The sequence below is a fragment of the Chlamydotis macqueenii genome, chromosome 1, assembly GCF_036417535.1.
Source record: "Chlamydotis macqueenii isolate bChlMac1 chromosome 1, bChlMac1.mat, whole genome shotgun sequence".
NCBI lineage: Eukaryota > Metazoa > Chordata > Aves > Otidiformes > Otididae > Chlamydotis > Chlamydotis macqueenii.
In genome coordinates, this window is record NC_141556.1 from 138203342 (window position 1) to 138222237 (window position 18896).

Sequence of the window (18896 nt, forward strand, 5' to 3'; positions counted from 1 at the left end):
ATTTTTGTTAAGGGAACTGGAACTAGGAGAGCTTGAGGCTTTCTTTTGTTTGAGATTTCTTTCTATGCAATTATGAACTGAGAGATCATGAATTAGCCAAGCGTTGGTCAATCTGGAAGGGGCAGTAGGTGGAAGGAACGTTTGGGGTTAGACAAACTGACACAAAGAGGCAAAAATCATCCCATTAACGAGATGTGTGTCACTCTTAATATAGTACTTACTAGCAGCTACGGGACGTGTTTGTCAGAATAAATAAGGAAAGAAGATGCAGATTTTTGCAGCTAGCAGCTTATTGTTGGATTTTCCTTCAGTTTAAAAGTAGAACAATGTGAAAGACAGTAGGTTTTTGGTAAATTTCATGCATTTTCTATTCAATGGATCCTCATTGACCAAGTGAAGTAGGAATGCATTGGATGTTGCATATGCTGCATATTAGCTTATCATGTAAAAGATTTTGTTTAGTCATACAACCACACATATACACATTTGAGCACTGGAAAGCACCAAAGCTATAATTTTTGTGGCAATTAAATGTTTAACAGCAAATAATAAGTATTTCAAGCCTCCTTCCGGTGTTTAGAACCTTCCTTAAGCAGAAAAAAAAAGCAGTAATGTCGACTAACCTTGAAAGTTAAACCAAACCTCAGCCATTTTCTGAATTGTCGAAAGGAATGAACATTTAACATTTCCTAAAGAACATACTGGTTGCCTTTGTTTTGGTATAGAAAGCATGATTCATAGGTAGTTTTAACGACTGAAGAGCTTTACACATTAATGTAGTGTAAGCTTGTGGTTTTTTTTCTCTACCTGGAGGTCTTTCAGCCTGCTGACTAATACTTATCAGTTCTTCCATTTATATTATTAATAATTTAGTATAGGATTTTTCCGAAGACTTCACTGGTGGCTCGTATATCACTACAGTTGATAGTAATGGCTCCAGTGGTTTCAATGAGAATAAGCTTAGGCCAGTGCAAATGTACTGGAAATGTCTGTTCAGAATTTACAGATAAGAACAAGAACATTTCCAGTATGCTGTTTAAAGACAGTTAACTTGAATTTGTTAAATACCATCTTACTACATCTTGACATCATCCTTTAAAATTCAGAATGGTAGTGAATGATACTATGCCATTAGGAGAGAGTAAAACTGAATTGCCAGTTATTTGCCAGATGCAAAGCACCTTGACTTCAAATTAAGATATTTTTAGAAGAGATTCCTTCGGGTAGTAAGGGAAGGTAGAAGCAATTTTTGGTGTAACTGAAGCTGAGTACCATGAAATACAGTAAATAAATATTTTTTTTTTTTAATTAGATATTGCCTAGTTACTCATTGTTACTCTATGTATCCAGGTGCCCTCGGGGATTCCAAAGCATCCCTGTAAGTTTCATCAACAGGCATGGCTTATCTTCTTAATAATAGGAGCAGATGTAAAATTTTCATGCCCCTCAGATGCCTACTCATACTTAGTAGATCCATCTGGTATAGATCGAGCCTCAGTCAAGTTGTTCTCATCCATGACCTTCCCCCTGAGAAAGCAGATCAAGCAGAGCTCCGCAGTCCAATGAAAAAGAAACTTGAATATTCTAAACATATTTGTAGTATCACAACCCACTTCACTTCACTGTCTTTCTTAATTGCTTTACACAGGTGGGAAGGCTGGTAAAATGGAAGGAAACATTGTAATTGGGATAGAATTCCTGGAGCATGCCACCAGTATCTGAGACTTTCCAGAGAGGGAGCAACTGAAATATTTGTCAGTTCTTCAAAAATGGATGGTTTAAGAAAGAGAAATAAAATTTTAATATAAAAAGTCTGCTGATGGTACAAGATGTTGACAACTGGTCTTAACCTCTGTTGTCCACATTTTATGAGCTTAAGGATATATATTATCATGTTTTTCTTTTGTGGCTGTTAATTTAGATCAAAGATATAAAAGAAAATGCTAGACTTCAGAACCGGTGTGATCTTGCACTGGAATTTTATGAAAATTCCATATACAATTGTTCATATTAACTGGAGGCTTTAAAATACTGTGGCTTGGGTGGGGACTTAGTCTGAGCTTTGACATCTCTGATGTTACAAGCCTTTCAATAATTTCAGTGGAAATTAACCTGTCTTAATTTTTAACTCTCTCACCTGATGCCAGAAAGGTCAGAAACATGATGGACCTGTCAGGAAATGATGGCTCTGCCTAACAGCTATATCTCTGGTAACCAGACATGTTAATGACAAATGCTTCAGTCCTGCCTTGAAGAGGGGTTTATTTTCTTTGTATGGTATATCTTCATTAGCTAGTTATCAGACTGCATTCTAGAAAGCTGGCACATGAAAGGCTTTTTTGTTTGTGGAAAGTTTTATGACAATATGATGAAGAAACATAAATCTTACACTGAAGATTGTTACTGTAGAAAGATCCAGTTAATATCCCTGTAGGCCAAACTGTATAAGTAGTTTTAGTATGTTATATCTTTCTCAAATAATAGAATTTCATGTTGATTTCCTCTTCCTCTCATCTGCCCTTTCACAGTCTTGGGCTGGTTGCAGGGTGGTCTAGAAGAGTGGACTGCAGCAGTTGTCCCATGTAATATATGTTTCTTGTGGCATACAGTTCTTAACAAACTGGAAAAAGCTCTTAAGAGAACTGGAATAAATGGGTTGTGTCTATTGTAACCTGCATTTAAAGGGTAGCTCTTCTCTCAGCAATTTTCTATCGATGTTGCAGGGCCAAAGGATCCCGACTAGGATCAGGTTAGCAGGCATGTTAAATTTCAAGAGAAAAGGGAAAGACTCTCCCACCCTTCTATGTGCTCCTTCACTTGATGCCTGTTTTTCATCCATTGTCAACACAATGTCATTGCAACCTTTGCTGTTCCAGGAGCTGTTGCAGTTCCTTAAAATAGGATAGGAATAAAAATGTGGTCTGTAGACAAATATGAACAGGGTTTACAGATCTGGGACCTGGGGAAAGAGAGCAGTATTGAGCTGGTCAGGAGAAAGGGGCCACGACTTGCTCTTTGTTACGTATCTTAGGAGGAAGACGTTCATTACGTGATCTGATATGCAGTATCTGACCAGTACACAACTGGCATCTGCCAGTCTTTATTATTGGCATAATGTGGCAGTCCTGTGTGTTGGCTTTCTGCAGGAGTGTGAGCTGGGTTGGAAAGGGACAGGCTGAGGGCCAAACCTATAGGAGCAATGGCGAGAAGAGTGTTAACTTACATGATGTGCTTTGTTGTGCTTTAGAGATGAGACAATAAAGTTGTGGGCTAATTAAACTGTACCTATTACATCTTATCTGTCTTTCTGTAATGTCTACAATGAAGGCAGATGTATGGAAAATAAGACTTCTTCCTGAAATATTGCTTTAACTGTTGTGGTGAAAGCTTTTTTTTTGTTTGTTTGTTTGTTTGTGTGGCTGACATATGTTTCTTTGAATTAGCGCTTTCCGAGTGTATGTTAACAATCTTGTGTTATTTTTATTTTTTGTTCAGATTGAAGATAGGCTGTTCTGTTTATGAGTCCAAGGGTCATTTTGCTTTGAACAGTTCTTTAATTCCTGAATGGCCACAGAACCTTTTTGCAAAAGTTTCTAGGAAATCCCAGGTCTGGTGAGATGCAGTTCGCTCACTGAGCCAGATCTATGGAAAAAGGAAAAAATCCTCAAAGACTTTTAAACAACTGTTAGCACTCCAAGGACTGTGTTAATTTTGTCACTTGTTACTTTTGAGAGCTTTACTGTGCACTTAAATACTTCTTCTAAAACGTAATTTTTGTATAGCAGATTTTATTTGTAAATATGTGTCTGTGAATCTACTTGTGTAGAATTATAGCCAAATTTTAAACTGCATATTTAATCTGTAGGATCTTTATTCGTGCTGGCTTTTAGTGCTGAGATTACACTTTTCTGCATGCTTTTACAATATTAAAAGAACTTGGGATAGTGAAATAAAGTATTTCTATTGGGAGTGATGCTTGTTGCCTTTGACATGTCAAAGAGGAGAAATTTTATAGTAATATATCAAGACAACTGTAATAAGATGGAGGATATTTGTCACAAATATTTTCTGTTGAGAAAGGTACTGCATGGAATTTATTCATTTATTTGTTTGTTTTTCTTTTAAAGGGAAATAAAAACATATGTATCCATCACCTTGTGGTGAATATGGCTGCTACTACTGCTTGAAATATTTAGTATCTTGTAAACTAATAACACATGCCAAAGAGAGAGAAAATAAATTCCTGAAATTTATAATGTGAATTTCATGCAATTATATTGGAAAGAATTAGTATGTTAAGTACAAGAGTGTGAGCGTAAAATTTGATGGTGCCTGATATTGAGTTGTAATAACATGGATACTGAACAGCCGTTAAATTTTAAGGGCAGATGTGTCTTCATACTCTTGCTAAAGCTTAAAGTGTAATATATAACCATGTCCCTTCTGTACTGAAACAGAATAGGATAAAATACAGTAAAACATCACATGGCCAGTATGTACAATGCATTTAGCAGTTTTGTAGTCACAAATGAATCCATGTCAATGCAACCTGCATGGACTGTCCTGTGTTCATATAGTTGTATAGTTAGACTATTTATAATTAACGTTTTAGAGGATCTAAAAATGTGTAGTTGTTGTTATTTTTTTTTTTTCATGCTTAGTTTCTTAAGGACAGGGGACACCAGAACCCTAAGCATTTTGCAAGCCCAGAAAGGAACGCTTCCCTGAATGGCCCTGAAACAGTGTGGCTTTTGAGGAAAATCTGGTCTAGTAGGACATCTAGTAGCACTGATGATACTACTCTTGTGTGTTTGTGGGAGATGTTAGAAGTGTCTGAAGTGCATTTACACATCAGTGTTTTAACATGGATCAGAGTTTGCTTTTAGAGTTGAGTCTCCTGAGCATCATGATGATCTTTTGTTTCACATAATGGACCAATTTGAGAGTTCATGCAGTCGATTTCTTCTGGATAAACATAACTGGAAGACATGATCCAGGGGGATCTAATGTGCTTTAGCAACTAATGGGCATTGTATCCATGGGACTAGCTGAAGGAAAAGGGAGAGAGGACGTTGGCGTATGTGTAGTGCAGACATCAAGTCTGTCAACATCAGTTGTTTTGCTCAACAGATGTGTTCCTGTGGTTCACACAACTTCCTAGTGTGGAGACACCCTGGGGTGTTTGCAGCTGATTCTGGAATGATCAGCTGTGCAGGTGAGCGCAGCTTGTGGTAAATGTACCACATCATATGCTGTTGGGAATCACCCAACTAACCAATAGTATTGTAATTATACAGAACAGTAATATGGACTATAATTTTCAGTTATAAAGTCAAATCAGCATTAAAAGCAGCATGCACACATTTTCTGAAACCTGGAATATTGTTGGTTTTTTTGGTAAATCAGCCATCCTTGAGCTGGCATGTACTTTTACTGTCTCATTATTTCATTTGTATAGCAAATCTACTTTATGACATGAGAAAAAAGGCACATTAGCATTTTGGAAGGGTGAGGGTTTTGAAATAGAGCCTACAAACAGTCAACAAGCCATCTTTCCCTTCCTATATTAATGCTATTAGATTAGTTTCTGTTTGCTTCAACAGGATTACTTAACCCTGAGAAAAAGGTGCAGGATTTGGCCCAAAGTATATGCCTTAGTGTGAGATTCCGTATTTAATTTAATATCTTCAAGTTAGTGACAGTATATTTAATTCCTCCTGCTACTTAGTGAAGTGAAGTTTATTTCATCTGGATTCTTTTATGCATTGATAGAAATTTCTGCTAAGTAGAATAAGACCTCAGTTGAGATCAGTCTTAGAAGTGGTAAGAGTGAAGTCTGTGAAACCACAAGAAGGCAGTCATAACTCACAAGTGCGGTGGAGACACAAGGATTCCTGTGGCTCATTTGTTTTTACAGCTTGTGTTTATCTAGTAGTTTTCCTGTGCATTTGTGAAGACACTGCTGTAAAAAGAGAAAAGGTTTTCCATACTTGAGATGAAAATGTAGTCCAAGCAATACATAGTCTGTATTTTTGACACTACTGATCTCTTGCTCTTTCATTGATAGTGGCCTTTGGATTTTGATGACTGTATTTCTAGGAACCAACTAATGATGACAGCCAGAGAATGAATACTGTTGTGTCTCACAATTTAGGTGATGGTTGCTGATTTTACTTTTTTTTTTTTTATTACTCTTATCTTAATATTTCAGTGTAAACTCTAATGAAAACAGCCTGTTATAGAAATGAAAGTTGAAGATGACTTTTCATGAACTATTTAGGAAATATCAATACAAGGCTTAGGTCAATGCAGTTCTATTTGTACCCATTCATCTACAGGAGGACCCACCATATTATTGTGATAGGAGCTAGCACATTAAAGGTGATGGCAACATTAGTGTAAATCTGAAAGAAAACCTGACTAAGAGTTTCTAAAAATTATTTGTGACATCCATTTTCTGGTGTTAAATCCAGATGTTTAAAATTAGATTGCTGTCAAGCTGTTACCCATGATAATTTAATTTTGGTTTATATTTACAAACTGCAGTTATGTCACCAGAATGAATTGTTAGGCTGATTGGTTTTATAACTATTTCTTACATTCAGTCGCCTCCTTAACTTAATCGCTTTGGGTTAACCAGTAACCAGCATTTACTTTTCAACAGTTTCAACATCTGTAGTATGGAAATGGCTTCTGCTAAGGAGAATGTATGTTTGATTTAGCTGTGAGGGGTCACAGTGGCTAGTTACAGTGGACAGAAGAACTCTGAGTGTATGGTCCAAAAATGCATTCTTCCCTTTGGCTTCCTTTTCAGAATACTGTTGCTCAGTTGTTTTGGTTTTTTTTTTTTTTTTTTTTTTTTTTGTAAAAAAAAATAATTGTATGTACTTGTAAGAAGGCAGAGGAAATACATGCACATAGTTAAGTTTAATTCTGTATTTCTACGTAAGTTATTATATAAAACACTCATCGTAAAGTTATCCAAGAGTCTGATGGTAATATACTAAAAATGTGACTAATATCCGCTAAATACTGTTGGCTTTCTTACCTGCTCTCATGTTAGAGTCCCATGCAGTGATTTTTTGTTTGTTTTGGCATGTTTTATATATTTGGATGTTTTGCTTGATTTGGGTGATCTTTATTTAGATTTGTTGAAATTTTGCTTTGTGCTTTTGCTGACCTGAGCGAAGTCTAAGAACATTTCTTATACATCAGGGAAAAATGAAGATGTTGTTAAAGACCCCAAAGCATCACCGTTTCCTGCTGTCAGTCTCAGTGAAGGCTGGCTGCTCCCAGGGAATGGGGAGCCGGGGGCTGAGGGTGACCCCATTGCAGGCCGTGCCCTCTACAAGGGAGCAGCCCCACAAGATGTGCTGAGCTGGGTGCTTGTGACAGGGTCATCAGCAGCCCCAGGCATGGCAAGCAATGAGCCAGGGTCAGGGAGGCAACTATGGGATGAGCAGGTTCATAGTGGGCTGAGTGAAAAACTGGCTGAAAGGCAGAGCTCAAAGGGTTGTATTGAACGGGGCTACATCTGGCTGGCGACCAGTCACCAGTGGTGTTTCTCAGGATTCAATTCTAGGGCTAGTTCTGTTCAATATTTCTATCAACGATCTGGATGTACTATTAATAACCTGGCTGATGATAGCAAACTGGGAGGTGCTGTTGACTCTATTGAGGGACAAGAGGCCTTGAAGAGAGTCTAGATAGATTGGAGCATTGGGCTATGGTGAATTTTAACAAGAACAAATGCTGGATTTTGCACCTAGGATGGAGTAATGCTGGTTACAAAGATAAATTGGGAGAGAAGTGGCTGGAGAGCAGCCTTGCAGAAAGGGATCTGAGATCTGGGAGAGCTGGTCGACAGCAGGCTCAATATGAGTTAGCAGTGTGCCCTAGCAGCCGAGAGGGGAAATTGCATTCTGGGGTGCATCAAACACAATATAACCAGCCAGTCAAAAGAGGTGATTATCCTGCTGTGTTCAGCATTGGTGCGGCCTCACCTTGAGCTGTGGTTGTGAACTGTGTGCAGTTGTGGGCCCCACAATTTAAGAAGAATGTGAAGGTCTTAAATGCATCCAGAGGAGGTCAACAAAGCTGGTGAAAGGACTGGAAGGAATGTCTTGTGAAGAGTGGCTAAGGGCTCTGGGTTTGTCTAGTTTGGAGAACGGGAGGCTGAGAGGTGACCTTATTGCTCTCTACAGCATCCTGAGGAGGGGAAGTGAAGAGGGAGGTGCTGTTCTCTTCTCCCTGGGATCCACTGACAGGCCACATGGGAATAGCTCAAAGCTGGGCCAGGGGAGGTTTAGACTGGACATTAGGAAGCATTTCTTTACTGAGAGGGTGGTGGAACACTGGAACAGGCTTTCTAGAGAGATTGTCAATGCTCCAAATCTGTCAGTGTATAAGAGGCGTTTGGACAATGCCCTTAATGATATGCTTTAACTTTTGGTCATCCCTGAATTGGTCAGGCAGTTGGACTAGATGATTGTTGTAGGTCACTTCCAACTGAAATACTCTCTTCTTGCTCCCTCTTCTCTCCTCTCTTATTTTCTCTTCTCAAGCCAGTGCCAGAGACAGGGTTGGAGACGAAGCCTCATCAAAGGGTCCCAGGTCCAGCCACGAGACAGGGCCAAAGGCAAGCTACAGGGTACATCCAGGAGATGAGCTGCATACAGCATAGGTGAGATGTCCAGGCAGAAGGCAGGGCCAGAGACATTTTGGGATTGCATAGGACTTATTATAGGGGAATGAAGGGATAAGGGGATAAGAAAGGCTGGATGTGTGTAAATAGGTGACACGCTTGTCTGGCCATGTCTTGTTCCTGACCAGCGCAGTCTGTGCTATCTTACTAAATTCCACTTCTAGCTCTTTCTCCTGGCTGAAGGGCATCTGTTCTGTGTGAGTGTATGGGGGCCTGAGTGTCAGCAACCAGAGTCAAACCCTGGGTCATGTGTCTGTGAACCAGTGGCTGGAGCGAGCAAAGGTCTGAGTGCTGGCGGCTGGGCTGAGACCGTGGGCCAGAGGGCCCATATGCTGAGAGCCGGTGGCCGGAGCGACCAAAGGGAGTGAAACCAAGTGTCAGCCCCTGGCGTGGGACTGTGTGTCACAGGGATCCATGCCTCTGTGGTGCCAGCTGCTGGACCGAGTGTAAGTGAGTGTGTCAGCATTAGTGAAGAGCCAGCTGGACAAGCCCATGGGTAGGTGAGGTAGCCTGGGAGCTGGATATGAGTGTGTGCCTCCAGAGGTGAGAGGACAGCAGGTTGGCCACTGCAGGACCAGGGGAGTCCTGACCAGCTCTGGGTGAGCCACAGTGTGTCTCTAAGGGCAAGACCACAGGGGGCTTGGCTACTAGGGGCCAGAATAAACCCTCCAACCACTGGGTGATTAGCTACTGGAATCCCAGTGTGCTCTGTCAGTGTGTGTGAAATGGGCTGTACCGGCAGCTGGAGTGGGCCTGTGTTCCTGGGGGCCCATATCCATGTGCCAGCAACGGGGAAGACTGGAATCCAGGGGCACCTCCTGGGCAGACTTGCCTTTTCTGCAGTATAGGACATTGGTTTATATTAACTGGAATTTCCTAGTAGTAATTAGGGTTGTCACATGGTTTAATATAGCTTAGAGGTAATGAAAACGTAACTAACCAAGGTCTGATCATTTTCTATCAGGATGGGATAAAGTATACCAATTAAATGTTTATAATGGAAACTGCTGCTGTATGTGCAAACACCATTCCTATTTATCTATGTATCGAAAATGGTCCTACTTGATAACATTTGATTTATAATTTGTTGCTGCTGCTTTATTCAATTTAATTCCTTATTATAACCATTATAAGGCAACAGAAATCTCTTACTAAGGAATTAATTATTTCCTTAAGACATAATTTATAATGAAATAAGAAACTTTATAAAAGTAACAAAATGTATGCATTTCAGTTTTTTGTATGTTCTTCCTGTCTTCTGTGGATGGAAGCCAAGGAACCAGAATATTTCTGAGATTCTGTTGTATTTTATGGATGATTTAATCTCATACTGATCATCTTCAATCCATGGCTTCTCCAGTGAATGGTCTTCGAACTTACTGCACATTGGACAAGCATGTAGAAGTGAAGACGCTAAAAGTATGTTTACATAAATTGTCCTTGAGCGGTGTATCTTATATACATTTCTACAGACTGATTCAGTTTCACTGGCCAGGTTTCAGTCTTCACTCCAGCCTGTTGCTAAGAGTCAGTTCAAAGTGCATAAGGGCTTAAATTTGCCCCAGCTTGGTGAAAGACTTCTGGGGCAAGTCTTCAAGCTGTTGTATAAAAGGATATCGTATTTTCATTTTTCTGCCATATTTTCAAAGAAAAACCTGTTCCAGTTATTAATATGCAAAAGGATAACTAAATGCCAGAGCTTGGAAGAGGTGGATTGTGGTCCCCTGTCCATACAACTACTACAAGTTTGTGTTTAATCTCAAGAGAGAGGCTTTGAGACAGATTTTTCTTCGGCATTTGCTATCTACTGGGTTTGGTATCTCTCACCACTAAGTGTACAGACTTTTCTGAAATTCATTCCTAGGTGTATACTTTGGTATTTGGGAACTGGAAAGCCTAGTTTGAATTTGTTTGTCTCTTTCTGCATCTTAATTCCACACTTTAGAGTTGAGTCTGTGGACACACAGCACTGCCATAGGTAAGTCCCTATACTAATTTGTGTCTTAGTAAGCATGCAGTCAGGAAATGTATGTCATGCACAGTATAAATTATATTTTACTGTTACATACAATTTCATGCTATTGAGATTTTTGGAAGGTTAAGTAAAATTTTAAATTCATCATTGCAGCAGCTGTAGATTTGCTACTCAACTGCTATGTTTCATGTCAGTGGGTACTGCTATTTGAGGGGCTTATTTCTATGTTTTTTTGTCATTTTGAAAGAATCAGTGAGGTCATCAGGAGAGGCCTTTTCTGAGAGATAGCAGTTTCACTCAAATGTGAATTGAAGATTGAGTAGGGGAAAAAAAACTTGCAAAACTGATAACAGGTATACAGGTGCTGTCATAGCAGATTAAGTAGCTAGTTCATTTTTCACAACTGATCTCTAGCATTTCAAAGGAGAAGGGTCTTATCTCCTAATGTAATTATGGACAGAGATGCAAATGAAGGAATTTTTTTTTTTTTTTTTTGCCATTGCTCTAATGAAAGGCCAGCTTTTACTTGCTTCTGAAGATTATTAATTTTTTTTTTCCCCTGGGGCACACTGTAGATAGATGAAGATTGATTCTTCATTGCTTCTCTGCATGCATTTTTTTCTTACAAGAGATGCTGCACAACTTCTCTTTTTTCAAGGCATAAGAGGGCACAGAACACAGATGTTTCTTTCTTAACTGTTTAGGCCCGAGGATATTTGTGGTTTACTGGTGGAAAGCAAGCGTGCACATATACTTGCTGAAATGAAGCCTAGTAAGACTGATTAGAGATGCCAATTTATCAGTTTAATTGAAAATACTTCTGGCTTGTATTTTCATGAAAAATTTGAGTGATCAACTTGTAATATTTGTCTGATTTTTTTTCTTTCCTTTTTTTTTTTTTTTCCCCTCTGCCCTTTCTGTCTTTGCTTTTGTAAACTCTTGTCCTATACATGTCAAACGATCTTGGTCTTCAAAGGTCTGAATTCTGTTTGTCTACAGTTTCCTTTCTGGCACAGTGAAAGTGTGTGGGGTTTAGACGGTGGCCTGAGTTCCTATTGTCCCCATCTACTGTGGGATGTTGGAGGCTGTTCTAGTCTTGTCTGACTGACATCGTTCATATGATGTGTCAGTCCTGGCAAGATAGAATATTTAGAGTTTGTCCTGCTGAGCAAACTCCTCTTCAGTATACAGATTAAGATACTTTAAGGTTGGCCTGAAGGTACGCTGGTGGAAGGCTTATAGATGGGCAGAAACAGTAGTATTTAACTCTTCCTTGAGGCCATTTCTGCACAGCAGAGTTAAGCCATCACTAAAGACTAAGTCAAAACTCTCACTGGCATAAGTCATGTCAAGATTGGGTTTGAAGAAAAACAGATATGAGGGAACTGAGGATGTAATCTGAGAGCATGCAAAATACAAATTTCTGATAGTTTGAAATCACAGTTTCAGCCAGGTACACTAGCAGGAAAAAAAAAAGATGGCTGAATATTTGTGTAACTTAGATTAATCATTTACAAATATGCAGAGTGGAGGAGAGCATTAATTTAGCATTCCTGCTTCCTCTGATACCCTGTTTTTCAAAAGAAGCCTGTAGAATTTGCTCTTCAACTTTGTAGAATGAAAGATCATTCACATCATGTTAGTTTGTATGAAGTTGAAGTTGCTAAACAATATTTTTATGTTTTGCTAAACTTACTTTTTAATTCAAGTGGTAATAGTTTTCAGTAGGAAAATGAAAACAGTTATAGACATTGAAATTATTAAGTAGAGGAGCCACACATCTGGACATTTATGGAGTTATTGTCTCAAGTAACAGATATAATTCAAAAGCAGGAGTGCTTTTTCTAGTTCAGTGAAAAGCAGCAGCATAACTGAAACAAAGTGGTGAGCTGCTGCTAATCTGTTATTGCAATCAACTACCTTTGTCACATTTTATATGAAGAAGAAAGGGGGGATAAATTGAAAGTAGCACATAAAATATTGTTTTAACATTGCTGCTGGCTAGATCTGTAAATGGAAATAATAAATCTTCATACAGCATTGAGGGTAGTACTAAAGTATTCCCACTAGCATGTGTTATTTACAGCTGTTCTAAAGTTTTATTTCTTCTATTTAAGTGTCTCTCTTTTTGAAGGGGTTGGACCTGACACGGTGCTCATAGTTAGCTGTTCTTGCTAGCAAATCTTGGTTTTAGCTAAAACCTACAGTAACAGCAGATAAAAATGGTATTATAAAATCAAATAATGATTGCATTGTAACCTCTGGGAAGATAAGACAAAATACATTTTCATAAGTATTGAAATTAAATTGTATGAACTAAAATTTTTAAAGTGCTCCTAAATAAGCTTACAAATGGAAAGGAGTGGATGTGTTTTTACATTTATCATCCCCAGAGCTCCTTAGGTAACATAGCGTCATAGTTTAGCCCCACTCGAGACCAAGCTACACAATCTCTTTCTAACTCCCTGCACCCTCTGAGAGAATGGAGGACAGATAATATAACAAAAATGCTCAAGGTTTGAGATAAGGACAAGGAGAGATCAGTGAAGTTACCGTTACAGGCAAAACAAACTCGACTTGGGGAAAACTATTTAAATTTATTGTTATTAATAAAACCAAAGGAGGATAATGAGAAGGAGAACAGAAACAACTTCCCTCAACCCCTCTCTCTTCCTGGGCTTAACTTCAATGTCAATTATCTCTACCTCCTTCCCTTCTCGAGCGGCACGGGGGGAAGAGGGAATGGGGGTTATGGTCAGTTTGTCTCTTGTCGCTTTACACTGCTCCGTCCGCACTGGGGGAAGAACTCCTCACGTTCCTCCCCTGCTCCAGCATGGGGTCCCTCCCACGGGCTACAGTCCTTCATGAACTGCTCTGGCGTGGGTTGTTTTTCCACAGGGTGCAGTCCCTCCAGAACAACTGCCCCAGTGGGCCCTCCACGGGCCACAGCCTCCTTCAGGCATCTGCCTGCCCCGATGTGGGGTCCTCCATGGGCTGCAGGTGGATCCCTGCTCCTCCGTGGGCCTCCATGGGCTGCAGGGGGACAACCTGTTCCACCATGGGCTGCACCATGGGCTGCAGGGAAATCTTGGCCAGGAGCCGCATTACTCCTCCCCCTCCTTTTTCACTGATCTTGGCGTCTGCTGCCATTACTCTCACAAAAAATTCTTCACAATCGGCTTAGGCAGACGCCTCTCAGGATCTCTTCACATCTCATCTCTTTTCCACTTCCCCGGGCTCAGCTGAGTTGGGCCCAATCGGCTGCCCGGTGGGAGGCCAGGAGGCAGGGACCGCAAGGGCCACAAGGCTCGCGCGCCTCCCCCTCTCTGTTCTAGCCTCAGCTTCTTCCCTTCTTCTTCTTCTTTATTACATAGGCGTTATAAATACATTATCACAGAGGCGTTATCAGGGAACATTCTGCCCCCAATTGGCTTGGCCCTGGCCAGCAGCGGGTCCACCCTAGAGCCAGCTGAGTCCACCGGCCAAGGGGGAAACTTCTAGCAGCTTCTTGCAGAAGCTGCCACCATAGCCCCCTCTCACTAAACAAAACCAACAGAACTATACAGAAAGTGAACCAATATTTTGTGTCATCTCTTAATCCCACAAACATACACTTCTCTTTCCTGAGCTGTGTTTTTTTTTTTCCACAGGAAATATTGTTTCCAAAATTGACTCAGAAGCTCCTCTAGTAGAACTGCAGGTTGCTGTTTGTCCCTGTGCTGGTTTCATACTTATCTTTCTGTTCTCATCCTGTTCTCTTTTCCTTCAGGTTAAATTATTATTTTGCATGTGCTACTATATTTTTTGTTTTACTGAAGTAAAAATAAATGATAGCTATATCCCCTGATATATGAGAGGTATTTCCCCTCATCTGAGAAATGCACTTTATTATCCAAAATATAAAATAAAACTGGCACGGTTGACTTTTGGTAAACTGCTGTCGCATTTAATTGAATTTTCCGTTTACTTCAAGGCCATTCATTATCCTTCCTTGATAAGTTATTTTAAGTATTGTGCAATATTGAAATGGGACTAATGGGCTTTCTGTTCATGAATCACTACCAATCCATATCAATTTCTTAAATACAAGTGTTACCTTTTGTTTGCTTCCTGGCGAGTCTATAGAGTACTTGTTTACAAAGATGGACTAAAAAGTGACTTCAATCAGCTTTCCATCAGCCTTGCCTAATGAAATGCTGTCCTAACTTTTCTCTGGTCACATTATACTTGCTTGAGCTTTTTACTCAACACAAGGAGACTGGAGTTAGGATTGGTACTAGTGTTGTGACAGAGCATCGTTCTCTAAGCAGAACTGGATGGTGTATTCTGTTTAAACCTGGTAGAATGGTCATGTCTAGTCTTAAAGAAATATTAATCTTCATGTACTTTTTCTTTGTCTTTCAGAACAATGGATCACTTGCTTGGTGCCAGAATCATAAACAGTGTTCAAAGGTATGTTCTCTTTTCTCCTCCTCTCTTTTAAGTTACCTTTTTGCTTTGTCTGTAGATTAAATAGTTTTCATCTTAGCCTGCTTTCAGAAGCATCTGTTTATATTTTATTTGGAAACTTCAACCTGTAATAAAACATCCAAAATTAAAGCAGAGTGATTTACTCTTTCAGGACAAACGAATCATGTTTGAGGATACATATCAAACTTAGTTAAACCAACATAGTTCTGTGGTTATCATAAAACTTTTTACTGGCTAAATCTAGTGTATCATTTGTGTTCTTTCAGTATTTGTGGTCATAAGAGAGTAAAACTGTCAATCACTTTAAAATCTTCCTCCAACAGCACTGAGATATGTCAACATTCAACTTTTCATTCAGTTTGAGTATTTAATTTTTAGCCTTACACTGAATTTCTTTGAAAAAATTCTCAATGTAAATCCCAGTGGCTCTACTGATGCCCTGTTCTAGCACTTTAACCCTGAAAACCTAGAGGGTAGGTGAGCTGATTGTCAACTGATTCTCCTGTGCAAGAGTCTTTCTGTGGTGCCTGGATAGAGGCAACAGCGATTTCGGAGCTGCGGTGGGGCAAAGTGGAATTACACACTCTGATATTGACTGTTTGTAGACGCCATGGAAAATGCATCCATTGGAAATTTACCTGAAAATGCTAAAGGTAGTATTTTTGTCTAATATTCCTCAAAGTATATTTCTACCATAACTTAGGCATTTTAACTTCAATATTTATTTTTTATTCTGTGAAGGTTATTGCAAATGGGATTAAATCCCAGTAGCATTTTTCTGTATTATTTTAATAATAAAATCTATGTAAATGTTGGTGCTAACTCGATTTTAACACATGACAATTTCTTCTCTACATTTGAAGAATGAGATTACTGGTTCACTAATCTAGTTTCTGTTGAAATTAATGGGATTGAAAGTGGGCCAATTTGCTATTGACTGTTCCATCACAGGAAAATAAAACAAAGTTGATCACTTTTATCAGTATTAAAAACAGGGTATAACAATATCAGTATAAGAAGAGAACGAAACATTTCCTATTAGCTGTGCTATGCTGCTAAGGGTTGCCCTTCTGAAGTGAAATCTCATTATTCTTAAAAAAATTCAAACAAACAGAGGTGCAGAGAATGTGTTTCATCATAACTGAATTGTTTTTTAACGAAAGTGGGAGGGTCTTATACCACAGTGATCCTGATGTATTTTTTTTTTTTAGTTCAGATATAAAAGCTACTGTGGTATGTAATCGGAAAGGTTTTCCAGTGGTTTGTGTCTGCCTATCAAAGAAGGAATCATACAAGAAAAGTTGTCCAGCTTTTCAAGCAGGGCAGAGGAGAGTTATAGGAACTCTTCTCTCCTATAACTCAGAGAATTATAGAAACATCTCTCTGAGTCCATCCGAAGTTCATAGAATCCACATAAGGTGTATATAAGGTATTGTGAATTTAAGGTTTACCTTAACATTGTATTAGTCTCTTGAAATCAGTGTAATAATGCTACAAATTAACCTTATATTATAATACAAAATGCAACAACAGTTGCAACAGTTTTAAATTACTTGACATATACTTTACAGTCATGTTACCTTATGCTTTCAGTCTTTCTTAGGAAGGCAATACATTTTCCATAAGAAAGCAGCTTTGACATATTTAGCAAAAGAAATAGATAAAAACTTGGTCAAATTGCTAGCAGAGCTCAACATCAGAAGAATATTCTCATTTCAGGCAAGCTTTGCTTTTCTATATTTTGCAATGTAAAGTCAAACTATTGTGTTACCTAACTGAAACTTTCAAAGCAATGCAGAGGTTTGAGTTAATATCTTAAAAATGCAAATTCCTTTCACTGCTTCTCAGCACCTCAGTGGAGGAGTTTGTATAAGTGTAATTCTGCTACATATCTCCAATGACATTTTTTCTAAAGTATTGTCCCAATGTCCACCTTCATGTTGTGGTATTTACTGACACAACTTTTTGAGGTGACTTATGGTAAAGTGCAGGTGACAGCAAACATCCAACTGCTTTGTTAGTCAGGGACTTTGAAGCACAGAAGCACAGAAGCACCTTTTGTTTGCACAAGTAATTGCATCTGATACACAGTGGAAGTTGCCTCAATGTATCAGACAGTAAAACAGTAATACAGCATTAAAAGAAAAGGTACAGTGTAGTCCATCTTCTTACTTGTAACATAACCAATCCAAATTTTATTTTAGAAGCATTTTTTTCATTCCAAGGACAGACAGTAGCCTGTAAAATTAGAAGTCCTAGATGGGAGATAGAGCCATACAGAATGAAAGATCATCATAAAGTGTCCAATACAGGGCTTTTGTATGTGTTTTTCCTCATTGCACCTTTGATGTCTGTTTTGGCTTCATTTTGCCTAGACTTGAGCTGGCGAAAAGCTATTCTAAAGTCTCTGTCCATTATTCTTTGAGAGTAAGATCAGTCTGGCATAAAATTCTGCCACAGTTTTGTACACAGAAAAACAGAGAAAATATCTTCATTGTAGCGTACAATCAAAAAGATTTTTTTCCTTGTGGAAGTCTGCAGTCTTTATATTTAAGAATAATTCTGTACTTGAACATAGTTGTTGATAAGATATTGTTCAAGTTTTTTTGGTCAGTGAAGTAGCTCTAATGTTAATTCCAGCTATTATACTGTTGCCCTCTAATGCAAGTGTAGACAACAACTGTTAGCTTGAAGATGAATACTTTTGAGAACTACTAATTTTTTCAAAGAGGTGCAAATCTAATGAACTAAAATGGTTTTAGCTCACATGTGAACAGTTGTAGATTGCTACTTACATCCCAAACAGCCATTTATTTTTGTTACTTTAATGGAGCAAGTCACAAAAGCATGACTGTGAGCAGCAAAATATGCACCAATGATTTTATATGTAATTTAATTTAATAAGATCTCTCCAGAGGTCTATTTTACAAGATAAAACACAAGCGAGCTCTTGAATACTTGCCCTGTTTTGACATGAGATGGGTAATTTCAATATGTTAAAAATACTCTATTGTAATTAGGACAACCGTAGGATCATTAAATAAATTGCTATTTTTGGTTGCAGTAGTTATTTATTCACTGCCATCATGCACTCCTACTTGTCTGCTTGTACAGGGTTGAAGCAGACTGAGAGCATTCTTAGGATTCTGTCAGTTGCTCAGTTGGCTTCCAGTGTGAATATCAATATTGAGGTAAAATTGGCACTGTAGTCAGTGAAGTTTGTTCTGAACTTCTTTGGAAATAGATTTGAAATAATTTTTTTTTTCTGTCTAACTTCATTCATAGTTCTATTGTTTTTATTTGAGCTTATGCCCTTCATATTATGTTATAGTTTTTTCTTTCTTTTTTTTTCTAATGTTTTGCTTTTTTCTACTATGTTCATTGTTCTCATTAATACTTTATAGTGGGTATTTGGTTTTCTTTTTTTGAATCTCGTGGAAAATTTTTTATTAGAAATTGAGTGGAACAAACACTTTTTTTTTAAGTTCCTAAAAAATACACTTTGACGTTGAAGTTTATTTGAAGGTTTAGACATTTTTCTGTAATTTATTAGAGAAAAGTGTTTGGTACTGTTGTTTAGAATTAAAAGTTTGTCTCCTGCAAACTTCAAGAATTTCCGAGACCTGCTCTTCACAGCCACTTGATGTCTGGGAAGTTGAAATCTCCCATAAGGACAAGGGCTACCAATCCAGAAATCTCTCGTAATTGCCTGTAGAATAACCATGAGTGCTAACATCTGGGCTGGGC

At 38.6% G+C, this 18896-nt stretch overlaps 1 protein-coding gene across 4 annotated transcripts in view; it reads left to right on the forward strand.

The window, feature by feature from the left end:
- The window catches only part of ANOS1 (anosmin 1), a 127503-nt gene that overhangs the window by 11025 nt on the left and 97582 nt on the right, over positions 1-18896 (forward strand). For all 4 annotated transcript variants that reach the window (XM_086740488.1, XM_086740480.1, XM_086740463.1 and 1 more), the window contains exon 2: positions 15084-15131. In XM_086740488.1, coding sequence (XP_086596614.1) covers positions 15084-15131 — 48 coding nt within the window. The remainder of the gene's footprint in view (positions 1-15083; positions 15132-18896) is intronic.